General features: G+C 43.8%; 2 protein-coding genes across 2 annotated transcripts in view; one reads left to right on the forward strand and one right to left on the reverse strand.

Moving 5' to 3' along the window:
* The window catches only part of RPAP2 (RNA polymerase II associated protein 2), a 62,797-nt gene extending 59,573 nt beyond the window's left edge, over window positions 1-3,224 (reverse strand). The window contains exons 1-2 of the mRNA XM_080924824.1: window positions 3,093-3,224; window positions 2,395-2,440 (exon numbers count right to left, since the gene is read on the reverse strand). Coding sequence (XP_080780950.1) covers window positions 2,395-2,440; window positions 3,093-3,165 — 119 coding nt within the window. The 5' untranslated portion in view covers window positions 3,166-3,224. The remainder of the gene's footprint in view (window positions 1-2,394; window positions 2,441-3,092) is intronic.
* Window positions 3,225-3,380: 156 nt separating this feature from the next.
* Window positions 3,381-26,819, forward strand: part of GLMN (glomulin, FKBP associated protein) — a gene marked incomplete at its 3' end in the record, with an annotated part of 36,191 nt that continues 12,752 nt past the window's right edge. The window contains exons 1-9 of the mRNA XM_080925513.1: window positions 3,381-3,450; window positions 4,153-4,224; window positions 5,274-5,399; window positions 14,858-14,974; window positions 15,783-15,891; window positions 16,967-17,204; window positions 18,672-18,774; window positions 20,572-20,759; window positions 26,446-26,499. Coding sequence (XP_080781639.1) covers window positions 4,186-4,224; window positions 5,274-5,399; window positions 14,858-14,974; window positions 15,783-15,891; window positions 16,967-17,204; window positions 18,672-18,774; window positions 20,572-20,759; window positions 26,446-26,499 — 974 coding nt within the window. The 5' untranslated portion in view covers window positions 3,381-3,450; window positions 4,153-4,185. The remainder of the gene's footprint in view (window positions 3,451-4,152; window positions 4,225-5,273; window positions 5,400-14,857; window positions 14,975-15,782; window positions 15,892-16,966; window positions 17,205-18,671; window positions 18,775-20,571; window positions 20,760-26,445; window positions 26,500-26,819) is intronic.

The following is a 26,819-nucleotide window of genomic DNA, read 5'->3' on the forward strand; positions in this document are numbered from 1 at the left end:
ATATTTCCTTTTATAGTTTTGCTATACACAATAAAAGGGGGGGCTTTTTCCTCTGCCACTGAAGTGAACAGACTGAAGGGTGAAGAGATGACTTCTATTTTTCTTTCGCTCAAAAATCTGTCAAGGGTCTAGTTGTGGCAGCTCAGCTCAATAGAACAGCTATGTCTAAAAAGAAAAGAGCATGTACTCACCTTTATTACAAAGTCCTACTAAATAATTATACTGATATGTGATATGCGGTTGGGGAAGCCCTGCCGCAGCAACCATGGGGTCCTGTCAGTGCTTGTGGCCCACCCACGTGACATGCAACAGCAAGGCTACTGATTAAACAGCCGCACCCAGCTGCACTTCAGCGACAGATACCATGCCTGGGTCCCACTAGAGGCCACGTCAACCAGAACAGGACAGAAGCACAGAGGGGAGAATCATTGTCATGTTCAAGACAGAGCGCTGAGGTGACCTACCTGCTCTCCTGTGTTGCTCACTACCACAACTACCTCTGTGGGTCACCTGGTCTTACCCTTCTCCCTCACATCTGGAACCTAGAAACATTCTCATGTGTTCATGTGAAGGTAGGGACCTTCATTAACTCTTGAGACTTTAGACTCTGGTTCTTTACCTAGAGCAATATGTCCCCTCCACAACCCCCCCCCCCCCATAACTTGGAACTCTGGGACAGTTTCGCCAACAATTCTTTCTGCAGAACACAAAAACTTGAGTTTTGCAACCAAGCACTTACTTTTATCCCATCCTTTCATCATTAGGATACCGAGGGTAGAACTCAGGGCCTCGTACATGCTAAGTGAGCACTCTCCACTCCTGAGCTATAACCACTAAACTCCATAAAGACCACTTCCGTATCAAAGGAATTCAAAACACAGATCACATTGCAGGTCTTTATGTTAAATATAAAACCCTTCATGAAAAAAGTATTTTTCTCGTTTTGTGCCCATCAGTAAAGGTGATGTCATGTGCTAAGATTAATATACAATTTGGTGGCTCAGATTATCAAGCACACTGACTGAACCATTCTCTCCTGACTGACAGACATCTACAGCTCCTTACTATGTTCCGTCTCAGTGTTGTGCCTTCTGTTGCAAATGATGGCGGTCAATGATGTCGCTCTGGCAGTTTGACATCAACTGACACTCGCTGAAGTCACTGGAAAGTAGGGGACTTTAGGAATGTCTCCCTAAGATCCAGCAGCAAGCAAGCCTACGAGGCATTTTCTTAATTAATAACGACGGGAAGGGCCCAGCCCACCGTGGGGAATGTTATCCTAGAGCTTATGCTATTTGAAAGCAGGCTGAGCAAGTCATGGAGAACAAGCCAGTGAGCAGCATCCCTCCATGGCCTCTGCATCAGCTCAGGGTTCCTGCCCTGCTTGAGTTCCAGACCTGACTTTCTTCAGTGATGTGGAAGTTAAGCTGAATAAACCCTTTCCTCCCCAAATTGTTTTGGTCACGGTGTCTTATCAGAGTAGTAACAACCCTAAGACAATGGTGTATGCTGCCCACTTCCAGTGCTGGGACTAAAGGCATATACCACCACACCCGACTAGCTTAAGGGTCACTGCCTCCCTGCCAACCCCTATCTAAATTATTCGTTCCTCCTCATAAAATCAGCCATTTTCTTTACATCCCTTACTGTGCTTCCTAATTATGTATTCACCTGTGCTAGTTTAACTGATATGTCAGTTCTGGTGAGCAAAAACGCCTTGTTCAACAACACAACCTAAGGGCCTAACTCAAGTATAGACTGTCTTGTATTTGGAAAAAAATCTTTAAAAAAGAACTGGTGAGTCTTTAAGTCATGAATTACAGATACTTTCAGTCTCTTCAGACAAGTCTTGTTCTAGATATCATCTTGTGACATGAGAGACCATGACTTGGTGGAAGCTCTAAACAGTGGAGGATGCTTTTGGTTGGTTGTTTTTAGCTCCCTACTTAATGTTACAAAGAAGACAAATGGTCCCTTGAAGTGATAAAGAAAGCTGTTTCAGTGAGTCCGGCACATACAACAGTAAGACAGTACCTAAAGAGTGGGAAAGGCATGGTTAGTTCAGGAATGAAGTCCCCACAGCTTCCTATAGGTGTTCACAACAGTTCCCAACAGCCTGAGCCTCCACGTCAGTTTTCCTAAAACTGGAGGACACAGCAGTCTTACATGAGACTAGACAGTGCTTCCCGAGTCTTACGTATTTTCTCAAGAAAGGTATGCATTGTTTGGGCTGGACTATATAGCTCAGTAAATTAGACAGAGTGTTCGTGAGCATGTACAAAGTCCCAAGTTCAAATCCCAGATCCTAAGACCAGAAAACAACATCAAAACCAAAAACCCAGATTGAATTAAAATGAGATACAAGGAAAGTGAAATGCACTTATGTGGTTATACCTTTTAGACACGTCTCCTCGTTTCAGGGCACTGGTCTGTTTAGAACCTACAATGGAAGAGAGAACAGTCAAATGCAAATGCATTTGATGTAGCAGAGTCTTCCCCAAACATCACACTATAGACATCGTTTCCTTTTCTCTCCCACATCTCATTTCCAACTCCGATGTGTAAAAAAACAAAAACAAGCAAAAACAAAGGGGGAGGGTTGAAACAAAATTCCATTGTTTCTGTAAATTAATTTCAAATTTTCATGCCTTCAGTCTCTTCGAGGACTGCCCTTGTTCATATACCGTATGCGCTTTAATCAAGTGCTTCTTAAAAACCCTCTAAACTGGTTTCTTTAGAATAAGCTTTGCTTGGTCTCCGGAATGTTTGCTTGCCTAAAAAGAGGAGTCTTAGACTTCAGAGACCGGGTACCAAAGCAGTCTAAAGTTCAAGGGAATTGAACACCATCTGCCTTGGCCACTTGTTCCCTGGGGTCTCCAGCACAGCCCATGTAGGGGGCGATCCTAAAACCCCTGTAAGAGTGTGGGGTTCTGACACCGAAGGCACTGGGCAGCCTGCGGTGGGAAGCTCTGGGCCTCCTCCACCCTGAGCTCTCTCTTCCCCCTGGCGCAGCCTCGGAAAGAGGCCCGCGCGTGCGTAAAACTCAGACCGAGTTCTCCGGGTCCCAACCTGGGAAGAGGCTCTTTTCGTACCGGTAGCATTTCGTCGGGTGCTGGAAGCCCGGGCACTTGGGCCCAGAGAGTAAGGGACAGCAGAGTCGGCCATGGGAAATGCCGTCAGAAGCTAGGGGCCGGACAGCTCAGCAGCCCCGAGGTTCCACCTCCTCACGCTTCGTCCTGACTTAGCTGGGGGCGGGCCCAGGGAGGGCGGGGCGAGCGGCGGAGGGGGCGGGTCCAGCGTGGGGCGGGGCGAGCGGCGGAGGGGGCGGGCCCAGCGTGGGGCGGGGCGAGCGCCGGAGGGGCGGGTCCAGCCGGGGGGCGAGGCCAGGAGTGCGGCCTGCGTTTCCCCAAGTGGAGGAGGAGAGCAAGAGGCAGGCGCGTGGTTCGGCGGGTAGGTGGACGTGCTGGGCCGGGGAGAATCGGGCTTGCAGAACACGACCTGTCCCGCACGCGGCTCGCCTGCTAGGCCCTTAGAGGTTCTGGAGCCTGGACGCCCTACCCTGCAAGAGCAGGAAGAGGGAGAAATGGCCTCTCTTAAGCTCAGCCCACAGGCGCGGTAGGGTGCGATTTTCCTGTTTGTGCCTGCGGGACAAGGACCATCTCTGCTGGCCTCATTTTCGTGATCCTCTGTAATCGCACTGACGAAGTGAGGTGGGAGGTCCTGTGGAGAACAGGGTGGGCGGCATCGCAATCTTCAACTCCTCTGGGTGACTTAGGTGTGTTGAATTCCAGTTTTTGTCAATGGGACATTTAAGAAATTACCTAATGATTAGAATTTTTATTCCAGGTCCACAGTTTGGGTTTTTGTTTTCCATGAAGGATTACTTTCTCCTTAAAAAAAAAAAGAAAGAAAAAAAAAAGGCTCTTCTAGTAGTTCTTTCTAGGGCTCTTTTTTTTTACTCATTCTTTCAAAATTATTCTCTTTAGGCATACAGTAGGGGCTTTAAAAATACTTAAGCTAACACACTAATGTTAAGTAATAGCAGTTAATCTATAAAACTTTACATTGTGTTGTTGTCTAATAATTCAGAATAAAACAGTTTATGAAACATGATTTACAGGGTATCACACAATTAACTGTGTTTTGTATTAGTTCGTTTCAGCAACAAAACTAGGAAAATTAGGAATGGCTGTGGAGGAACTTCAGTGCATAATAAAAAGATGTGTAAGTAAATCTCCGAAAACACCTTTAAATATACGGGAAGAGCATAGAGTATCTTTACTTTGTGGTCACTCATTTAATCTTAATGTCTACTTTTTTGATTTGTAAATATCAAATAATCAGGAAAGCAGACTGGATGATGGTGATGGTGGCCTTTAATCCACTACTTGGGAGGCAAAGGTGGGGGTGGGGGGGTTCTCTGATTTTGAGGCTGGCCTGGTTTACATGGCAATTTCCAGGACAGCCAGGGCTATGGAAAGAAACCCTCTCTCATAAAAGGGACATAAGAGGCTAGAGAGATGACTCTGGTTAAGAACACTTGTTCTTGCAGAGAACCTGGGTTTACTTTCCAACACCCAGTCCCTGTTCTGGCCTCCATGGGCACGCACCAGGCACATGCATACATGTAGGCAAATGCTCATCCATATAAAAGTAAATCTTAATTCTGTATTTAAAAGCGTTTTAAGTCATGCATATGTCTGTGTGTGTGTTGGACATACATGAGTATAGATGCCGTGTTTTATGTGTGTGTTGGACATACATGAGTATAAATACCATGTATGGAAGGCAGAGGTTTCAGACCACCTGGAACTGGAGTTCAAGGTGGTTGTGAGCCACCTGGGGAAAGTGGGGTGGGGCTTGGAATTGAACTCATGTCCTCTGCTAGGACACTGCTCTTATCTAACAAGCCATTTCTCTAGCCCCAATAGCCTTTAGTTTTAAATCTTACTGTTTTCATAAGTTTCCCTGGCGCAGTAGGCTCAAGATCATTCATTGAGCTATACTGATTCATGATTATAACCGGCAGTCAGAACTGGGGAAAGAGGATCTGAAATTTCCAGGTCAGCCCAAGCTTATGAGAGCCTGTCTCAAAAGCCAAAATGAATAAAGGCGATTATTAAAATATTTATTAAGATAATTCTAACTTTTATCTGTGTATCAAGTGCATTTTTATCTACAATTTAAGATTTCATTTTTTCCTAGAGAGATAAAATCAGGAAGTCATTTATATTAAACTTATGTTTGCATTTGTATGAATTTGATTGTTACAGCAAATTCTAGAAGAGCATGATTTTAAAGAAGAAGATTTTGGCCTCTTTCAGCTAGCAGGCCAAAGATGCATTGAAGATGGGCATATAAACCAGCTGCTAGAGATTATTCAAGATGAAAAAAACAAGGTAAGCCAAGGCTTTGAGTCTACTCTTCAGCCTTTGTTTTCCATTTAAGAAGGGAATACACTGTTACTCATTTAAGAAGGGAATAATACATTGTTGTTATTACCCATTTAGGAAGGGAATAATACATTGTTGTTATTACCCATTTAGGAAGGGAATAATACATTGTTGTTATTACCCATTTATGCAGTCCCCTTAGTTACTTTTCTACTGCTGTGATGAGGGAGCATGACCATGTCTCAGCCTTCCTTAGAGAAGGAACAGTTTATTGGGGCTTACAGGTTCAGAGAATGAGTTTATGGAGATCACACCTGAGAATTATCTACCTTAGGCTGGGTGCCTCAGCAGTCAGTGCACTCCTACAATGACTGTCCCCACTGGGGCAGGGTTGGACGTCTAACCGGTCCTGTGTGAACCCAGAAACCTAAAACAGCTGGTCCTAGGTCACAATGAAAGCTTAGAAATGAGTTCTGAGAGCAGGGAAGGAGGTAGCAGCAGTAGCACCACCACTGCTCTTAACCACACACTGCAGGAGGGAAGGCCAAGGAACAAAGGTGCCATCTTCTTCTGCCCTTCCTACCCCTGCTGCTACCACACCAATCAAAGCAGTTAGGATGTGTCTTAGTCAGGGTTTCTATTCCTTCACAAACATCATGACCAAGAAGCAAGTTGGGGAGGAAAGGATTTATTCAGCTTACACTTCCACATTGCTGTTCATCACCAAAGGAAGTCAGGACTGGAACTCAAGCAGGTCAGGAAGCAGGAGCTGATGCAGAGGCCATGGAGGGATGTCACTTATTGGCTTGCTTCCCCTGGCTTGCTCAGCTTGCTTTCTTATAGAACCCAGGTCTACCAGCCCAGGCATTGCTCCACCCACAATGGGCTGGGCCCTCCTCCCTTGATCACTATTACAGCTGGATTTCATGGAGGCATTTCTCCAACTGAGGCTTCTTTCTCTGGTAACTCCAGCTTGTGTCAAGTTGACACAAAACCAGCCAGTAAAATTGACCCCTTGTCAACTTGACACACAAATCAATATTAAGCTTCAACCCTTACTTTCTTGTTCATCCCCAAGATCTAGATAACCTGAAGAGTCCCACAGTCTCTACCAATTCTTACATTTTAAAATTGCAATACCTTTAAAATATTCAGTCTCTTTAAAAACATCAAAGTCTTTTACAATTTAAGTGGGCTCCTCTTCAAGAGGGAAAGACATCAGGGCACAGTCACAGTCAAAGCAAAACGAATCTCTAACCATCCAGTGTCTGGGAATCTACTTACAAACTTCCGGGCCTCTCCAAGGGCTTGAGTCACTTCTCCAGCTCTGCCCTTTGCAGCACACATCTTGTCTTCTAGGCTCCAGCTGCCTGTTCTCCACTGCCGCTGCTGTTCTTGGTGGTCATCTCATGGTACTGGCATCTCCAAAACACTACTGTCAGTCCTGGGGCACTAATTGCCACTGAGGATGCACCTTCACCAATGGCCTTCCATGGCCTCTCACAGGGCCGAGCCTCAGCTGTTCTTCATGACCCCTTCATTCATTCAAAACCAGTACCACCTGGGTGACTCTTACACATCACCAATACAGCTGCAGCATGAGGTACAATCTTGGCTATCTCTGGGACACAGACGTTTGTGCTCTCAGAAAACAGTTCCCAGAAGATTTCACCTCAATAATGTTAGTCTCTTCTTAATCACCACTAATTTCTTAGCTCCAGCTGACCAGCATCAATAGTTCTAGTAATACAAAGGTTTTGCTTTAGTAGTTCTGGTATCTTGTTAATCACAGCTGATTCTTCAGCCTCAGCTAACCAAAACCACAGAATCTTCACAACAGAAACAGCAATAGTCCTGATCAAAGAGTCTTTAATCTTCCCTCTGAAATTTCCCAAGCCAGGCCTCCATCTTCTGCACTGTTCTCAACATCTTCCAAGCTCCTACAGAACATCCTAATATGCCAATAACTCTTCTAGCTCAAAAGTTCCAAAGTCCTTCCACAGTCCTACCCAAAACATGGTCAGGTTGTCACAGGAATATCCCACTATGCTGGTACCAATTTGTCTTAGTCAGGGTTTCTATTCCTGCACAAACATCTTGACCAAGAAGCAAGTTGGAGAGGAAAGAGTTTACTTAGCTTACACTTCCACATTGCTGTTCATCACCAAAGGAAGTCAGGACTGGAACTCAAGAAGGTCAGGAAGCAGGAGCTGATGCAGAGGCCATGGAGGGATATTACTTACTGGCTTGCTTCCCCTGGCTTGCTCAGCCTGCTTTCTTATAGAACCCAAGCCTACCACCCCAGGGATGGCACCACCCACAATGGGCTGGACCCTCCCCCCTTGATCACTAGTTGAGAAAATGCCATACAGCTGGATTTCATGGAGGCATTTCTCCAACTGAGGCTTCTTTCTCTGGTAACTCCAGCTTGTGTCAAGTTGACACAAAAGCAGCCGGTACAGGATGCTGCTGCCTCAATATGAGGATCCCAGCTGATGTTAAGATCAACTGTACTATACTTTCCTATCCTCCAGTGGTCAGTTTTGTGGGGTTTTGTTTTTGAGGCAGAGTCTTCAGCCATGCTGTCCTGGAGTTCTTGAACTCACTATGTGTTTTCCGTTTGTTGGGGCTGGGGGAGAGAGAGGCATGCTGTGGGAGGATATATGCAGGTGCATGTTCAGTCATCTGCTGGGTGGAGCCTCTCAGAGGACAGCCATGCTAGACTCCTGTCCGCAAGCATAACAGAGGATCATTAATAGTGCCAGGGATTGGTGCCCAAGGAATAGATGTCAAGTTGGTCCAGTTATTGGTTGGCCATTCCCTCAGTCTCTGCTCCATTGTCTGTGCCTACATATCGTGTAGACAGGATAAATTTGGGGTAAAAAGTTTTGTGGGTAGGTTGGTGTCCCTGTCACTCCACTGGGGTCCTGCCTGGCAACAGGAGGTGTCTCCTCAGGTTCCATGTCCCCAGTGCTCTGAGTCTCAGCTAAGTTCATTCCCATTGATTCTTGAGCACTACCCCTGTCCTGCATCTCTGTCACATCCTGTAGATGCCCCCAACTTAGTTACAGATTTCTATTCATTTTCATGGCTATCTGGCCCTCTCCCCTCTCCCTCCCCACCCCTGATCCAGAATCCCCCCATTCTCCTCCTCATCCTTCTTCCACCCAGTTCTCTCCCTCCCTCCACCTCCTATGGTTATTTTATTCCCCTTCTGAGTGAGATTCGAGCATCCTCGCTTGGGCCTGCCTTCTTGTTTCTTTGGGTCTGTGGAGTGTAGCATGGGAATCCTGTATCTTATGGCTGATATCCACTTAGAAGGAGTACATACCATGCATGAGCTTTGGGACTCTTATGGAAGAGTTGGGGAAGGATTTGGGGCCTGGAAGGGGATAGGAACTCCAGAGGAAGACCAACAGAGTCAGCTCCAACTAACCCAGACTCTTGGGAGCTCCCAGAGACTGAACCACCAACCAAAGAGTATACATGGGCTGGACCTAGGCCTCCCCACACAGATGTAGCAGTTTTGCAGTTTGGCCTTCATGTGGGTTTGTGATCCCTGAACAGCTGGAGCTGGGAGCAGGGGTGTTGGTGGGGGAGCTGTCTCCTGTCTGTGATGTGTTCTTCTAGCTAGGCTGCCTTGTCTGGCCTTAGTGGGAGAGGATGCACCTAGTCCTGAAGAGACTTGATGTGCCAGGATGGGGGTAGTGGTACTTAGGGGATCTTCACCCTCTCAGAGGACAAGGGGAAAGGGGGAGGGGAGGAAGAATTATTGGAGTGAACAAGAGAAAGGGCAGTGAGCAGGATGTAAAGTGAATAAATAAAGATAAAATGAAAAAAAAATTTTGACCGACCCAAGGAGAATACCTCTACTATTAAATTCGGTGTAAACACACACACACACACACACACATATATATAAATAGGAGACTCAAATGTAGATTTGCATGTGCTCTTCAAAGTTAGATAATTAAAGCATAAGGGTTGGGAAGATTTTCAGTTCTCAAGACGAGGCAGAGAAGAGGCCCAGGATCTCATCTTTTAAAGTTTTGTATGATGTGTGTGTGTGTTTGTCCTTGTTTGTACATGTGAGTGTGGGCATAGGCAAGCCGTGGCGCATGTGCAGAGGTCAGAGATGACAGGATCTTTTTGTTATTTGCTGTGTATATGCTTGACAAGTTGGTCCTTGAGCTTCCCCAGATCCTCCGTCTTGCAGTGGGAAACACCAGGATTGCACATATGCCCTGCCATTCCCAGTGTCTGTGTGGGTTCTGGGGATTGGAATTCAGATCCGGGTTCTGTGAGCACTGCCCACTGTGCCATGTCCACAGCTCTCAGTGGCCCATCCTGAGGGACTAAGGAGCAGGAGGCTGGAACACAACTGCCCAGGTGTGCCTCAGCACTGCATCCGCAAGGCCGAGGAGAGAGCGTAACACTTAGGTGTTTCGTGGTTTATTTTTAGTATGTTTCTCAGTGGCTAACAGGATCAATTTAAAGATAGTAAGGCTTAGTCTGAATACCTGGAAATCCCCTTTGTAGTATGTAATCTGATAACCGCAAGATTCAGATTTCCACACATTTAACACCAATTTTCCTTCCAGGTGATGTTTTCAGGACTGGTCCTGATTTACTGTTAATCTGTCCATGTTTATATTTGTAAAGGCCATATGAAGACTAGCTTGTTTTAAGATCTTGTAATGTAGACTTTTGCACTTGAACACTGTTTATATTCTGGGGAGGATCAGTGTCCTGGGCATTGTCGGACAGACAGAATCAGTGGTGACCTCTCCTGTTACACCAACCAAGTCTCTAGGCTTTGCCAAGTGTCTCCTGTGAACTTGAAAGCAAGACTTCTTCAGTGGAGTGTGGGAAGCATAGGAATGAAGCTGGAGAGATGTGAACTCTAGCTTTGCCACCATCTTATGTAAGGTTGTGTGTGAGTGGGGGGGTTTAACAGTATTTCCCTGTATGCTGCTGCTGGTGGGGGGGTTAACAGCGTTACCCTGTGTGCTGCTGTAGGGATAACATTATTACCCTGTGTGCTGCTGTGGAGGTAACAGCATTGCCCTGTGTGCTGCTGTGGGGGTCACAGCATTGCCCTGTGTGCTGCTGTGGGGGTCACAGCATTGCCCTGTGTGCTGCTGTGGGGGTCACAGCATTGCCCTGTGTGCTGCTGTGGGGGTCACAGCATTGCCCTGTGTGCTGCTGTGGGGGTCACAGCATTGCCCTGTGTGCTGCTGTGGGGGTCACAGCATTGCCCTGTGTGCTGCTGTGGGGGTCACAGCATTGCCCTGTGAGCAGCTTAATTTCAAAACACTACAGAAGGTACATCAGATGTCTCAGGAGGCAGGTGCAGGCTGATCTCTGGCTGATCTCTGAGTTTCACACTAGCCTGGTATTTTAAGTCTGTGTCTAATTCCTTTCTGTATACTGACATATTATTCTCTCCTCCCTGTACTGGGGCCAGGACCTGCCTATCTAAGAGCCAAATTTTAAAAAGTGAATTTAGTCTTCTTTACCAAGTTATGGTGAGATAATAATTTAGTAAATTTTCTAAAATTTAGTTGATAATTCATAACATGCATTCTTGAATATATTTTTAAAATACTTTTTGAAAAGAATTATTTATTTATGTATGAGTACACTGTTGTTGTCTTCAGACAGACACACCAGAAGAGGGCACCAAATACTATTACAGATGGTTGTGAGCCACCATGTGGTTGCTGGAAATTGAACTCAGGACCTCTGGAAGAGCAGTCAGTGCCCTTATCACCTCAGCCATCGCTCCAGCCCCTTAAAGTACTTTTAATGATTTGTTTATTTTCATTTTATGTGCATTGGTGTTTTGCCTGAATGTATATTTTGGTGAGATTGTCAGATCTGGAACTGGAGTTACAGACAATTGTAAGCTGCCATGTAGGTGCTGGGAACTTAATCCAGGTCCTCTGGATTAACTGCAGAGCCATCTCTTCAGCCCCGAATTTATAAATATTAAAATTCAGACTACACTAAAAATAGAGGAAAATGGAATATCAGATTCTTGGGAGCAGGATAATTTGCTATACTTAAAAGTTAATAGATGTCATTATCCTGTATATACCTCTTTGTTCCCTCCCTTGGTTACTGTGCCTGCTTTGTTACTTTGTAACAGGTCCTATGTCTGCTGCTGGCACTAGATAAAGTAACGAATAAATTTCATTAACTATGGAAGAACTCTTGTAGTGACATTAGTCAGTTTGAGACAGGGTCTCTCTGTGTAGTCTTAGCTGTCCTGGAGCTCTCATATAGACTAAGCTGGTCTCAAACTCAAAGAAATCCTCCTGCCTTTGCCCCTTAAGTGCTGGGATTAAATGTGTGTGCCATCATGCCTGGCTTACAACATGACACTCTGGTAAAAATATATACCCGAAGAGAGGCATAAAAAATGGAAGTAATAATGTGGAGAGAGGACAATAAAGTCATGGTGACGGAGATGGACTATGTATAGAGTTTGAACAAAGAGGGGATGTTGACTGAGGAAGTCTGAGAGAGTAGTGCTGGGCAGAAGACACCACAGCACTGAGAGATGTTCAAGGAGAGCACTGGGGAAAATACTTGCTTAGCACTTGTGATGACCATGACCTGCATTCAGTTCCTGGAACCCATGTAATGGTGGAAGGAAAACAGATGTCACAGGATTGTCCTCTGGCCTGTACTCATCATACATACACACACACACACACACACACTCACACACACACTCACATGTACACACATATACATACACTCACACATGTGCATACACACAAGGTAATAATAATGAGTAAATATTTTTAGAAATAATTGAATTAGATAAGAGCATAATTTTGTTCATTAAAATTTATATTTCATTCTCTAACATTCTGAGTATCAGTTTTATTGAATAAAAAGAGAAAGGTAAATTTTTAAAAATAGGAATGACTATAAATCTCTAAAATGACCTTTAATTCATTTACCCTTCCCTCAAATTAGTATATCTGGGCATATCTATTAAAATGAGAGCCTAGGCAGGCATGACGGCCGGTCCCGTTAGTCACCGCTACTGTGGTAGCTGAGGGCAGGACACTTGGGCCTAGGTAGTAAGTAAGACTTACCTGAGCAGCATCTTAATACCTTGTCTCAAAGCAGTGGGAGCAATCAAAGCAGACCAATGCTTGTCAGAGTGCAGCTGACAGATATTTGTACTTTTATGCTAAAGTTTATGCTACAAATTGATAAAACCCCCAGAGTATCCAGTTGACATGTCAGCAAAGCAGAGGATATTTCCTCTTTTGTGATCAGACCTCACACCTTAGTAAAGCTCCTTGAATTTCCCTAAGGATTGCTGAGCCTCATGTACCTTAAAGATCTTTTTAAACCCATCTATTCCTGACTGATTTGTTTCTTCAAAAAGCTTGAACTTAGCTCCTGGAAATCCCTAGCTACAGATGACTTTTCTTTTATTGGCTTCATATTCTGACTTTTTTGTGAGAGTTTTACACCATGCACTTCAGTTACAATATACCCTTCCCAATCCTTCCATATTTGCCCTAACCCTGACCCCGCTTGTAACCTCCCCTAAAAGAAGTAAAAAATAAATAAAAATAAGAAAGAAGGAAAGGGGGGAAAGTCTACTTGTGTTAGCTATATACTCACTGGAACATGGCTTCTGTCTCAGTGGCCTGCCCCGTAACTAGAATTGAGTCCTTCCCTTCCACATCTCTGCCAGAAGCCATCAACTGTGGGAGCTATACTTTAGCATCCCCATTACATGTTTTAAGAATTCTCCTTGTTAACACCTTTTTTAAGAGCTCTCTTTGGTGGCTTCCTGGCCTGGCTGTTATTTTTTTGTAGTGGTATAGAGGGTGGGAGTCAGGGTTATCAGAAAATCCTTCCATGTCCTTCCCTTTCAACTGTGTCTATAGTTTTCCATACCTAGCAAAAAGAGCCTCCTTGCTCCTCTTTCTAGTCAGTGGGAGTGTAGATCATGGGCCTTCACAGATCACAAACATGGCCCCCTGCTGCAGTAGGATTCTGAACCCCGGCAAGGCCCTTGGAGGCAGCATGGCCCATGGACAGCAGTGCGGCCTCAAGTGGCAGCACCAACCATGGACTTCCACATGGCCTTTGGGGTAACTTGAACTGTGGACACCAACACAGACCCAAGTGTGGCCCTCAGCAGCAACAAGGACCCACAGATCACCATGGACGCAGGTGGTAGCTCAGGGTACTCACATCATTTTGGACCCCCATTAGCAGCACAGACTCTAGACACGAATATGGCTGCAGCCTACAACACAGGCCATGTACCTCCATATGGCCTTCGGTGGTAAATCAGATCACAGACATCAACACATACCCTTGTTGCAGTAGGGCCTGGGGCCAGATGTGGCCCTTGGTGGCAGGAAGGGTCTGAATTCACCATGACTTCAGGTGCAGCCCAGGCCACTCAAATCATTATGGCTCCTGGTGGCAGCATGGCCTAGGGACATCAGTGTGGCCCCAGGTGACTGCACCAACCATGGACCTCTGCATGGATTTTTGTGGTAACTCAGACCATGGATAACAACACACCCTGGCTGCTGTAGGGCCATGGACCCAGGCATGGCCCTTAGTAACAAGGACCCAAACATCACCATGGCCTCAGGTGGCAGCTCAGGTCACTCAGATCAATACTCTGCACCCAGTCCACCCCTATGCCCCACCCCCAGCCTGGCATGCTTGCCCACCTGCTGGCTCTTCCACTGAGTACCTGCCTAAGAATTTCACAGAATGAATTGTTTTCTCTGATGTGTTAGCACCTAGAGTGTTAGTACCTGTATGGTATTAGTAATGACTTGAAACAGGCCAGGGAGTTAGGGTAGATTGTTAATAATTCTGAAAATCTGGTTTTCAATGAGTGTAAGTCATTAATTTTGAAGGTAACTTTTGTATGGAAAGCATTTGAAATATGTTTGAAAAGAGAAGAAAATAGGTGGATGGTAGTGACCACATGTTTAAACCTGACACCTGATGAGGCAGAGGCAGGCACATCTCTGCTTTTTAAGGCAGCCTGGTCTATGGAGTGGTTGCAGGACAGTAATCCCTGTCTAGGAAGGAAGGAAGGAAGGAAGGAAGGAAGGAAGGAAGGAAGGAAGGAAGGAAGGAAAGAAAGAGAATGAAATTGCATGTAGGAGAGAATGAAAAAGAAGCCACATTCCTCGTTTTATATCTTGTCAGAAATAACAACTGCTGGGTCCTAGATCTAGCTGCTGAGTAGAAAGAAAATAAAGGCCTTTTTGCCTCCTTCAGTGAAAACACCAACAGCATTTGAACATGGTGACGGCTGCTGGCTGTGAGCACGTCAGTGGTGAAGTGTGAGTCTCCTCCTTCCTGTCAGAGAGAGCACAGTGCTCCTTCAGGTCAGGAAAGCATCCAGCGCGCCATCTCTAGATGACAGTGTTTGCTTTGCTCTCTCCTGACCGCAGACCATCATTAAGTCGATGGGGTGGAATCTTGTCGGTCCTGTGGTTCGATGCCTCCTGAGGGACAAGGAAGAGGATAAAAGAGAAGAGTGCTTTCTGATATTTGATTTGCTGGTGAAGGTGAGTCAGGAAAGCTTGCTCTGCCTGTCACACACACAGCAGCACTGCAGTTCCACATTTAATTCTTGGTTTTCGGTAAGGAAATTTTAGTCCAGGAATTTAATTCTTAGCTAATGCCCAGTTGGCAGCTCCATGTGAGCATCACCAACATTTCTCCACACAAGAATTATCCAGTCTGAAACCCCTGATTCAGTTTCCAGTAGGAAAGCTATGATGTAATTTAACCAGTGTTCTTGTTATCTAGGTGAAGTCACTTTCAGAAAACTGTTTTAATGTCAAGCTGACCCTTCTGTAGCACTAGATTCAGAATCAAATATCAAATATGAAAGTTGAAGAGACTGTAAAGGGGTTGGGGGTTAGTGGGAAGTATGGGAGGATCAACAGTGACAGCTTTTGTTTGAAAATGCTATAATCAAGCCTAATACAGGAAACTGTTCAGAGATTGCTGGGATAGGTAGTAGGTGTTGGTTATGAGGACTTAAGAGGGAGGCAGTGGCTGGGGATGCAGCTCCGGTAGAGCTGCTGACAAAGTTAGGCAGATTGAGCCCTAAAGATATGGCAGTCAGGATGCACCATAGAGTATCTGCTAAGAAGGCACAGAGACCAGTGCTGTGGGGTCAGGGCCCTGTACGAGTGTCTACAGTCTACAGTGAAGAATGCTGAGCTCTGAAGAGCCTTTCACAACTGATTGGGGCACTTTACAGTTAGCAAATATAACTGTATGTTCTCGGTATGTCTTTAAGATAGTAATCATGTGGCTTTAAATACAACTTGTATTAAACAGGTTCAATTGTGAATATTTTTATAGTTGTGTAATCCAAAGGAATTGTTGTTGGGTTTGCTTGAACTCATTGAAGAGTCCTCCGGAAAACAGATATCCCAAATTATTCTTCTTTTACTGCAGCCATTACAGACAGGTAATGACCATTTTGATATCCATGCTTTTCTTATTTTATTTGCATAAGTGCTTTGATGTTTACCCCGAAGTATGAACAGTCACCAAGTACAGCTTGTGGTAATTAGTGTGTGCTCAGCATTTAGGCCGTCACAGCAGTGCCAGGATGGATGCTGCAGGCCGCCTGGAAGAATGGCTGCTCAGTAGACACCTTGCGTGTCATACTATACTGTCTGCGTGTATGCAGCTTTCCTTCTGTCCATGTATGCGTGTTTTGTCTGCACACCACTTGCATGCCCAGTGCCCACTGAGCCGTCTCTCTAGCTCCCTAGTAAGCTTCTTATCTACAGCTGTCTATGCATATTGAGTGGCTCAGCTGTGGTACCTGCAGCATGCAGTCTGACAACAGTGTGGTAGCCCTGTAGTTTTGTTAAGAAGGATATGAGACAGGCTGTTGCTCAGCCTTTGAATTGGGAGGTTGGAGTTCAAAGGTTCAACCAGAGCAAAATGAAGCATGTAGAGAAAGCTTCACGATTCAGTATTGGCAAATAATGGCTCTCAATGGCCAAGATCAGCACTTTCCATGAAAGAAGCTACTTAACTGTTTTCAGGTCTGTAGCACATGTATGTGCTTCAAAATATGATAGAGGGATCTAGACACACTTCTTAAACATTCAAAGTCTTCTAAGGATACAGCAAGCTCTTTAATACTCTTGTATACTTACACAGTGCTTGCAATTTTCCATTTATACTTTGCTTATAATGAAAAATGAGAAAAAGATGTAAGCAACTATAAAAATACTGTATTGATTTTCTTATTGCTGGGCCTAAGTGCCTGACAACTGGCAATTTAAAGAACTGTTGATCTGGTTAGGGTCCATCGTGGTGGAGGAGGCATGGTGTAAGTAGTGTGATGAAGTCCCTGGTCACATAGCAATGGTTTTCACTTCCTTCAGCAAGGCTCTACCTGCTAAAGATCCAGGACCTTGTGCCATGTGGAGTGTGCTCATGGGGTGAGCACAGGTAATCGCTCATGGGGTGAGCACATGTAATCAGTTAAGGGGTAAGCACAGGTAACTGCTTGGTCTCTGTTGCAGTTGTTCAGAAACTTCCTAGCAACAAGGCATACTCGGTTGGATTAGCATTGTCCACACTTTGGAGTCAGCTGTCTCTTCTTCCTGTTCCACACTCAGAAGAACAAATACAGGCAGATGACTATGGCCTTTGTCAGTGTTGCAAGGCCTTGATAGAGTTCACGAAACCTTTTGTGGAAGAAGTAACTAATGATAAAGAAAACAAAGAGAATACAAAGCTAAAAGATGAATTACTGAAATTGTAAGTATATTTTGAAGAACATCTCATAGTGAGTAATTGGTAGCTCAGTTACCTTATGTTTCTAATTTGTACATACAAATCTAGTTTCATATTTTGAATTTTAGACAGATAGACCGTGGGTTGATATAGCATGGTTGTTTAATGAGACACTGACAGTATAAAACCAAATCCTTCACTTAATTTTTCATTCATCACTTTCATTCATCACAGCAAATATTGAAAGTGGGAGCAGGAAATATATTTAACTCAGGGAATTTATTCTGTCTGTGGGAAACTGCTTTTGAAAACAGTGGACAGACCAGTAGACAGTTGAACGTCCACCCTGACTGCAAATTCAGCCAAGTGCTCGCCCACTCTCTTTCACACTGTGGGCTCTAACTAAACGCACACTGTTCAGTATGGCTGCCAACCCCTTAGCAAATGGATGTCCAAATGTGCAATCAGTATGAAGCAGCCTCCAGATGAGCTGGACATGGTGGTGCCCACCTGTCATTTCACCCCTTAGGAGGTGAGGCAGGAGGATTATAAGATCAAAGCTAGAGCCTGGATTACAGAATAAGTTGTCTCAAAAAACTAAGCCAACACAAAACCTTCAAAAAGCACACTCACCATAAGACGAAAAATAAGTTCCTAAATAATCTTTGGATAATTGTGACCTATCAAAATATTTCGGCTATATTGGGATAACTGAGGTAAATTATTAATTTCTCCTATTTCTCACAACTTTTCTTATGTGACTACTAAGGAATCTTAAATTCTAAATTACATATGGAATTTGTGTTAAATTTCTCTTGGACAGTGCTGGTTTTTTTTTTTTCTTAATTTGGGAGACTAATGCTATTTTTACTTTTCTATTTTGCTGGGTTGAGGCAAAAAAGTTGTTTTTAAAACAAAAAAGTTGTTTTTAAAAAGCTATTTTAAACAATTAGAAAAGACTTAGTTACAGAATAAAGTTAGATTTTAAAACAATGCAACATTATGAAAGAAACTGCTATATTGTCATGAATTTTCCTTGGACTAGTGATGGCGACCTCTTGGACTAGCACTAGTCCTCAGGCAGACATTCAGCGTCAATTCTAGCAGTCTAGGGATTGGATTGAATCTGAGCTATGCAGTCTAGCAAGGCATTCTCATGTTTTCCCATTACTGTCATGAGTGAGAAAGGATTCACGTGTGTTACAGACACTGAAGGGTCAGTGCTTGCTTTAAGCCACTTGTGTGACTATAGCAAAATACCAGGTAATTTGTTATAAAAGTAGATTGGCTTGCAGTTGTAGGCTAGGAGTTCTAAGGCTGGACTGAGGCTCAGGTAAACTGAGCTCATGTTTTCAAAATAGCATCCTCCTTCCCAAGAGAGTGGAACACGCCCTTCAGAGGTTAGTGGCAAAGTTCTGAGTTGAGGGACAGCCTAGGTGTGCTGTGCCTTGGGAGTATTGACTGCATAGTTACCTATTTCTTATGCCGTAGTTGTTTGAAAAGCTTGAAATGCCCTTTGCTGACCGCGCAGTTCCTCGAACAGTCTGAAGAAGTTGGAAATGACCCTTTTTGGTGTTTTGCATCTGAAATAATAGTAAGTACAGCCAATCTAATGTACTATAATACTTGCAATTTTAAATTTATCCTGCTATACTGTAATATATGAGCAGTTAAACTGATGATTTATAGAACACAGATAATAAACAGAATGGAAATTAAATAGCAAAAATACTATTGGAAGCCTTACAAATGTCTCTATTTATAAGCTAATGAGAAAATGTATACATATATATATAAGGTCGTAAAAGATGTGTATTTTTCCTCTTAATACTCTAAAACAAATCATTGGTATTGATTTAATATTATTTTTAGAGAATGTGAGTGTTGTGTGTACGTGTATGTATTTGGCCTGTATGTATGTGTACATGCATGCAGTACCTGTGGAAGACAGAAGAGAGCAGCAGATCTTAGCTGTTAGCCAACTGTGGGTGTGAAGAGCAGCCAGCCCCGTCCTAAGCATTAAGCGTATCTCCACTGTGCAGTCAGCAGTGCTGCCACCTCCAGAACATGTCTTTCCACCTGATTCTGAACTTGTTAAGCACCCCCAGCCCCCTCCTGCCACTGCCTGGCTAAGCACCCCCTTCTCCCATCTGTCACTGCCTGGCACCTGCCATGATAAGTTGGAAAGCACTTACATTGTTTTCATGCTGAAATGGTCGTTTTTACTTTTAGTATTTTGGAGACAGGGTCTCTCTACATAGTTCTGGCTGTCCTGGAACTCTTTGCAGTCCAGGCTGGCCTTGAACTTACAGAGATCCATCTGCGCTGCCTCCCAAGTGGGGGAATTAAAGGTGTGCACTGTGGTTCCCTCTTCATTTGTGTTTTAAAATTACTAATTTTATTTTATCACAGAGGGTTTGTATGTGCACCACATGTGTGCAGGAGCTAAGGAGGCCAGACGAGGGTATTGACCTTGGAACTGGAGTTAGAAATGGTTGTGAGCTGCCATATGGGTGCTAGGAACCAAACCTGGGTCTTCTGCAAGAGCAGCAAGTGCTCTTAACTGCTACTTCATCTCTCCAGTCCCTGAAAAGATCTGCTTAGTTTACTCCAAAGCCCTCCCCAAGCAATCAGGTTGTTTGGCTATCAATAAAATTCCCGTATATATGTACCTTTAATTATAATTTTGAGTGAGATCATGTCTTAAAAAAAGGAAGGACGGAAAGAGAGCAAAGCCCTGCCTGAGTAGATAAGGCTCATCCAGGGTACTCTTTTTGAATAACTCAAAATCAGTTGATTCAAGACCTGCATCACACCAGCAGACCTCCTCACTGTCCTGGTCAGTGGGTCAGTGCTCTACTGCTGAGAAGACACTGTGACCATGGTGATGCTTAGGAAAGAAAGCACGGGATCAGGGCTGGCTCACAGTTTCAGAGGTTTGGTGGGGAGCATGGCAGCACGCAGGCAGACGTGGTGCTGGAGAAGCAGCTGAAGAGTTTTCCATCCAGACCCACAGGCAGCAGGAAGAGAGAGTCGGGCCTGGCTTGGGCGTTTGAAACCTCAGAGCCCACCTCCACTGACATACTTCCTCCAATAAGACCACACCTGCTTTAACAAGGTCACACCTCCTGTTCCTTCTCAAGTAGTGCCACTCCTTGATGACCAAGCATTCACGTGTGTGATCCCATGGGGGCCATTCTTATTCAGACCATTGCACTAACCCCTGGCATTTAAGAGGATCTAACAGTGGGAGTGACAGTCAAAGCAAGTATCACAAATTGTAAATCCCTTCAAAGAGAAGGGATTTGGACAGGGTGTGGATAGGGAATAATTGGGTTATATATTATAGTTTAGATGTCAATGGCTTCTTTTTTAAAAACCCATTTCACAGGGATTTTTATCACAAATTGGACACCCTGTCCCCCAAATTATTCTTAATCATGGAAGGAAAAAAAGGACTTGGGATTACCTTGAATTTGAAGAAGAAGAAGACAAACAACTGGCAGACTCTCTGGCTTCTCTAACATATCTAGTATTTGTTCAGGGCATCGGTATTGATCAGCTTCCCATGGTCTTAAGGTAAGAATCAATCTCAAACTCTTGATTTACTTAATATCCAGCACATGTATATTAATATACTAGTGCACCGAAAGATGGCAGATTAGAGATGCCTAACATTTTCTGGTATCTCCACCAGTGTAAGAAAAGACATCAAGTAAGTGCGTGGCTTCGGGAGAAGTGGTCTGGAAAGGCACAGGAGCACAGCAGCATCAGCAGACAGAGCCAGTGCACTGAATATTAGGCTTATAAAGGAAGCAGCATACGCTGACGTGAGGTGTTAGGGACAGTGGTTGGGATGGGGAGAATTTGCCTCTGGAGCTGTAAAAGAAAGAAAACTTTGATGAGCCCCAAAGGCACAGAGTGTGGCATATTATGTAACACAGCAAGCTTAGAGGTCAATGATTTACACAGTCAACAGAGCTGGAGTTGGGGCCTCAGACTTCCTGGCTTGTTCACTGATGCAATGGGGGGGGGGGGGGTAAGACCTTAAGAGATCTGAGATAAGTAGAAGCCCAGAATTAACCTCTAAGGTGTAAAGGCTTACCCTCTTGCTAACTAAGGAAACAACCACCCTGAGAATCACTGCAGCACACCAAGACAAAATGATTCTGACTTGAACCAGATCAGGAGACACAGGTTTTGTTTTGTTTTTTGTATTTTAAGATTTTTTTTTCTATAGAAGTACACTGTAGCTGTTTTCAGACACACCAGAAGAGGACATCAGATCTCATTACAGATGGTTGTGAACCACCATGTGGTTGCTGGGATTTGAACTCAGGACTTCTGGAAGAGCAGTCAGTGCTCTTAACCACTGAGCCCCGAGACACAAGGCTTACTTAATAGGAAGTGCAGGCTCCATTGCAGAGGGAAGCAGAGACTTAGAGCTGGGAACTGCATCTTTACCTCTAAGGAGTAAACTGCCTCTGAGTGAATAACGCCTTAGCTACTGCCTGGACCTTTCCCAGGCTTCATGCACACCTGTGGTATGAAAGCGCATCTAAAAAGTGATCATAGTGTCAGCTGCAGGAGAAAATGGAAGGATGGTAAACTCACCACGTTGCTGGGCCAGCCCGTGAGAACACGGACAGGCATTTAGGCAGCAGCCAAGGCAGCATGCAGGTCTGGCAGGACTCGGTGCAGTGGACTCAGCACGCTGAGCAGACACTGCAAGGAGCCAGGTCTGAGGAAAACCATGTTAGTGGGATGGGAAGGTCTGTGAAAAAGCCTGAGGGTGGGACATTCTGTCCTCAGCCATCCTGTGGGTGCTTCTGCTCTTCCTGCCTTTCTCTTCCTGTTCTCTTCACCACGTCATCTCACCTCTGACTTTACTAGCTCTGTAACTCCGATCTATCCTATGCACATTCTAGCTTGTTTCCTATCCTTACAGTGAGTATAGTTGTTGTTTTCATTTTTTCTTTAGTAATTAAATGTTTGTGGGTCTTTGTTGTTGTTACTGTGGCCTGTCCCCCATTGACACGGCTCTAGAGGCACCAATAAACAAGGTAGACTAAAGTCTCACACAATGGCCAACTTCAGAGCCCCAGACAGTTTATACTGTGAAGTCACATGGGTCAAGTATGAGTGAGTTTAAGCTGTACACAGTCACAGGGACAAGTCACACGTAGCATATAAAGGACAGTTTAATAATACCAGTAAGCAGTAACTCAGTGAAGTAACTCACTCCAGTCCCCTACACCTGGGAATAGCATGGGATGATTCCAAGAACAATCCCACGTTTGGAGAGACTGGGGTCACTGGACTCTTTGTCTTGCTTCCTTTGAGTATTCACACGGCTGCTCAGAGGTCTTACACCACTCCATTCTTGGACCATGCTCAACACTCCATGCATTAGTGGGACCTGAGACTTGGGAGAAAGTTGGCTTATTATGAAGACCCACAGAACCTATCTCTCTCTCTTTTGTAGCCAGTTCCAAATGATGAAGTGATTGAAGTGCCACAGAATTTAAACAGTTTTTAGTGAGGATTTCTAAAATCTGTAGAAGAAAGGTACATCCAAGTAAAGAGGCACTTAGAATGGGCATTCAAGGAACTCTCCACATGAAAATTTAACTAAAATGTCAAACATACAGAAAAATTAATTGGAAAGTTATAAGGATGGAGTGCCAAGGTACTTCCAAAGGTAGACTCATCAGAAATTCATCACACCTCCAGCAAAAGGGAACAGACAAGATCATGGGATGATATACTTCAAGCTGAAAATAAATGACTTCCCAAAATATTATTATATTCAGAAAGATTTAGGTAGAAATAAGGGTCTTTAAAATAAGCACAAGACTGTTGAGCCCACACTAAAAGTACATCAGACAATCCTGTACACAGAGAACAAGGTGAACCACAGCAGCATTGGAAAGAATAGGTCACAGGAAATACATGACCAATAAGAGTTACTAAACCTCCAAAACAGGTGATTAAGTTAAAAAGTTAATCAGGAAAACAACAGGAATTAACCATTTACCTCTCACTGATAACCCTCAATGTGAACTCTTAACTGTCTCATGGAATTATGCAGGTCAGCTGATGGGGTTAAAATGATACCCAACTAGCTTCTGTCATTTTAAGACATTGTAAATTGATATATGTGTACATATGTATATGTGAGTGCAGATGCCCAAGGAGGCTAGAGTCATTAGATACCCCTGGAGCTGGAGTTACAGGTGGCTGTGTGCCATCCAGTTTGGGTACCAGGAACCCAACTCAGGTCCTCTACAAGAGCAGAATGTGCTCTTAACTACGTCTCTTCAGTCCCAAACTATTCTTTATCTTTAAGAAACACACTCAACACTTGGGAAGCCTTGAACAGCCACAGTGAGTTCTAGCCTATTGAGGGCTACACAGTGATACCTTGTCTCAAAGAAATACAGACAGACAGACAGACAGGGAGGGGCATGGGGAGAAGAATCCCACATAGACCTAAAGTATGGAAAATAATATTCTAAAAAGAGTGGAATCTGAAGTAAGCTGGACTAGCTTCTGTCTGACAACATAGACCCCAAGCAAAGTAGCTGGACATGCCATCAAGAAGACATAGTATGTTTACACATAATTTCACCAAACATAAGTCAAAATTCTACGTGGGCTAGGTTTTAGCAGCCAGTCTCATCAGTGGATTGGTCACTCAGAGGAAAGAACTAACAGATAAATGTTAGTTAGCTACATCATAGATCAAAGCTTCTTAACATGAATACAGAGTATTTTCAGAATATACATTCTTAACAGCTGTGAGACCTTCTTTAAAAAGAAATCACACACCAAGCCATTAAACATGGCTAAACAAAAGCATCTGTTTTATCAGGTCATAATGTGATAAAACTAGAAATCAGTAGCAGAAGAAACTATAGAAAATATGCAAATATCCAGAGATTGGTAACAGTACATTTGACCAATGTGTCAGTAGCAGAAGAAACTATAGAAAATAGGCAAACACCCAGTGATTGATAATACAACACTCTTGACCAATCAATGTGTCATTGAGGAAATAGGGGTAATTTAAAATTTCTTTAGAATCAACTGAAAAAAAAAATCACCTACCATAACCTTGAGGCTATGACACGCAGTTCTGAGAAGGGGTGTGCACTATGAGTGCCTATATTAAAAACTGTACGACGCTAGGAAGCCAGCTTAGGGTCAAGAGTGCTTGCAGCTCTTTCAGAGAACCAATAGTACTGATCCCGGCACCCACGTGAAGCTACTCCCAACTGCTTTTAATTCCAGCTACAGGGGATGTATATCCTCTTCTGATCCCAGTGGGCACCCACACACATGTGCATATACACACACATACACATAAATCTTTGTGTGTGTTGGGGGGAGAAATATCAGATAAATAACTTGATGTATTTGAAGGTCTTAAGAAAACAGAACTAGCTCAAAACAGATTTAATAGAAGAAAGTAAAAATCAGTGTGGAGGACTGGAGAAATGGCTTGGAGGTTAAGAGCACTATGTACTCTTCCAGAGATCTGAATTCAGTTCCCAGCCATCTGTAATGAGATCTGGTGCCCTCTTCTGGCCTTCAGGTGTACATGCAGGCAGAAAGCTATATGCTGTATACATGATTTTTGGTTTTTTTTTTTTTTTTTTTTTTTAAAGATCAGTGTGGAAAGAAATGACACAGTATCTAAAAGAGCAATACAAAAGATCAAAGAAACAGAGCCAGTTCTTTTATAAGGCAAATAAGTTGACAGACATTTAACCAAACTAACAATGAGAAGATGATGAAATTTTGTTAGATTCAAAGTGTTGATGTAACCACTAAAATCCAGAGAATCACTAAGTTTTTTTGAAAACTTAAATTCTAGTAAATTGAAAAATCTAGAAGTCAGTAAATTTCTAGACATCTATGACCTATCACAAGTGAACTGGGATGATACTAAGAACTTAAACAAGTCAAAAACAAAACATCTCCCAACAAAGAAAAAGCCTAGGACTATGCAGACCCACTCCTGAATTCTACCGGATGCTTAAACAACTAACCCTTATGACCCTTAAGCTACCCCCTGAGCACAAAGGGAAGGAGTGCTTCTAAATTCATCCTTCCAAGATAATATGATACCCACCCAAGCCAGGAAAGAACACAGTAGAAATAACTGGCTGGGTGTGGTGCTGCATGCTTTAATCTCAGAATTTGGGAGGCCAAGGCACAAGGAGGATGATTTCTAGGCCAGCCTCAGCTGTACAGTGATTTCTAGGAAGTCTGAGCTAAATATCAAAACCATGATTAAAACAACCCAAACAAAAACCCCCAGACAAGCAAAAGATGAGCACATAAAGATGGCTGGGTTGATAAAAGCACTTGCCAGGAAGGCCTGACTAACCTGAAATGGCTCCCAGGACCCGAAGGGGAAGAGAAGTGACTCCCAGAAGGCCTCTGTTGTCTGTATCTGTGTCGTCATATCCAGCACCCGTGTGTAGGCATGTGTAGGCATGCATACAAGTGATGCACTATTAGAACAACAAAAGAAAACAACCCAGTGTCCTTGCTTAGCTCAGTTGTAGAAAACTCAACAGAATGCTTCTAAAGCAAATTCATTAGTATCATAATAAGATCATATATCACAATCTGTTTGGTCTCAGTTCAGATATAAAAAGTGGCTCAGCATACATCCAACCTAACACAGGGCATACATATATTAACTCAAGGACAAATATCATGTGTTTGTCTCATGTGACTGTTAGATGCAGGAAATCCTGTGACAAAATTCAGTATCCCTTCATGATAAGGCCCCAAAGAAACTTAAATAGAAGGATCATGCATTAGATACGTTTATTTGTGTGCCTGCAGAAATCTGCAGTGGCCACTTGATCCCATGGCGCAGGATGACAGACACATAATTGTGAGCCGACGAGATTTGTGCTGGGACCACTGGGCCATCTCTCCAGCCCCGTGTTTCCTGTTTAGTCAGTATGAGGTACTACAGGAGAGCTCACCTCAAAGACCTCACTGCATTTCAACTCCATAAAATTCTGAAGTCCAATATTCTGAGTTCAGGAGGCTATAACTCCAACATGTTTTTTTAAGTAGAACACAATTCAAATAGTATGTGTATGTGTGAGATGTTTGGGGGCTATAATTGGAAACCAGTGTTAAGAGTGCTTATCTAGCATGTGTGCGGCCCTGGATTTGCCCAGTGGTGGAGGAAATTGCTGTTTCTAAACATTTTTTTAAAAATTATTTCCTATTTTAGCTCATCATACCTTTTCCAGTTGAACATGGAGCACATTGAAGTGTTTCTGCAAAGGTAAGATCATTTAGATGAAATCTCAGGACTAAATGATGAATGGTAACATCCAACAGTCTTTGGGAGGAGGTTCGGGATAGAGGAGGATCAGGGTTCAAGCTCATCCTTAACATCAAGCGTTGAGGTCAAGGGTGTACTACATGAGACCCTCTGGCAAACAGCAACAACAAAAAAGAATGACTGATTCTTCAACCGAATTTCTCCTCAACATACGTATTGTTGAATTACTTAATTTTGAAACAGTCTTGGAATGAGCCTGGTTAGTGTCTAATGCTAGACCCTCTTATGTCAGCCTCCTGAGTGCTGGTGTTGCAGGTGCA

This window comes from Micromys minutus (assembly GCF_963924665.1).
Source record: "Micromys minutus genome assembly, chromosome: 11".
Lineage (NCBI taxonomy): Eukaryota > Metazoa > Chordata > Mammalia > Rodentia > Muridae > Micromys > Micromys minutus.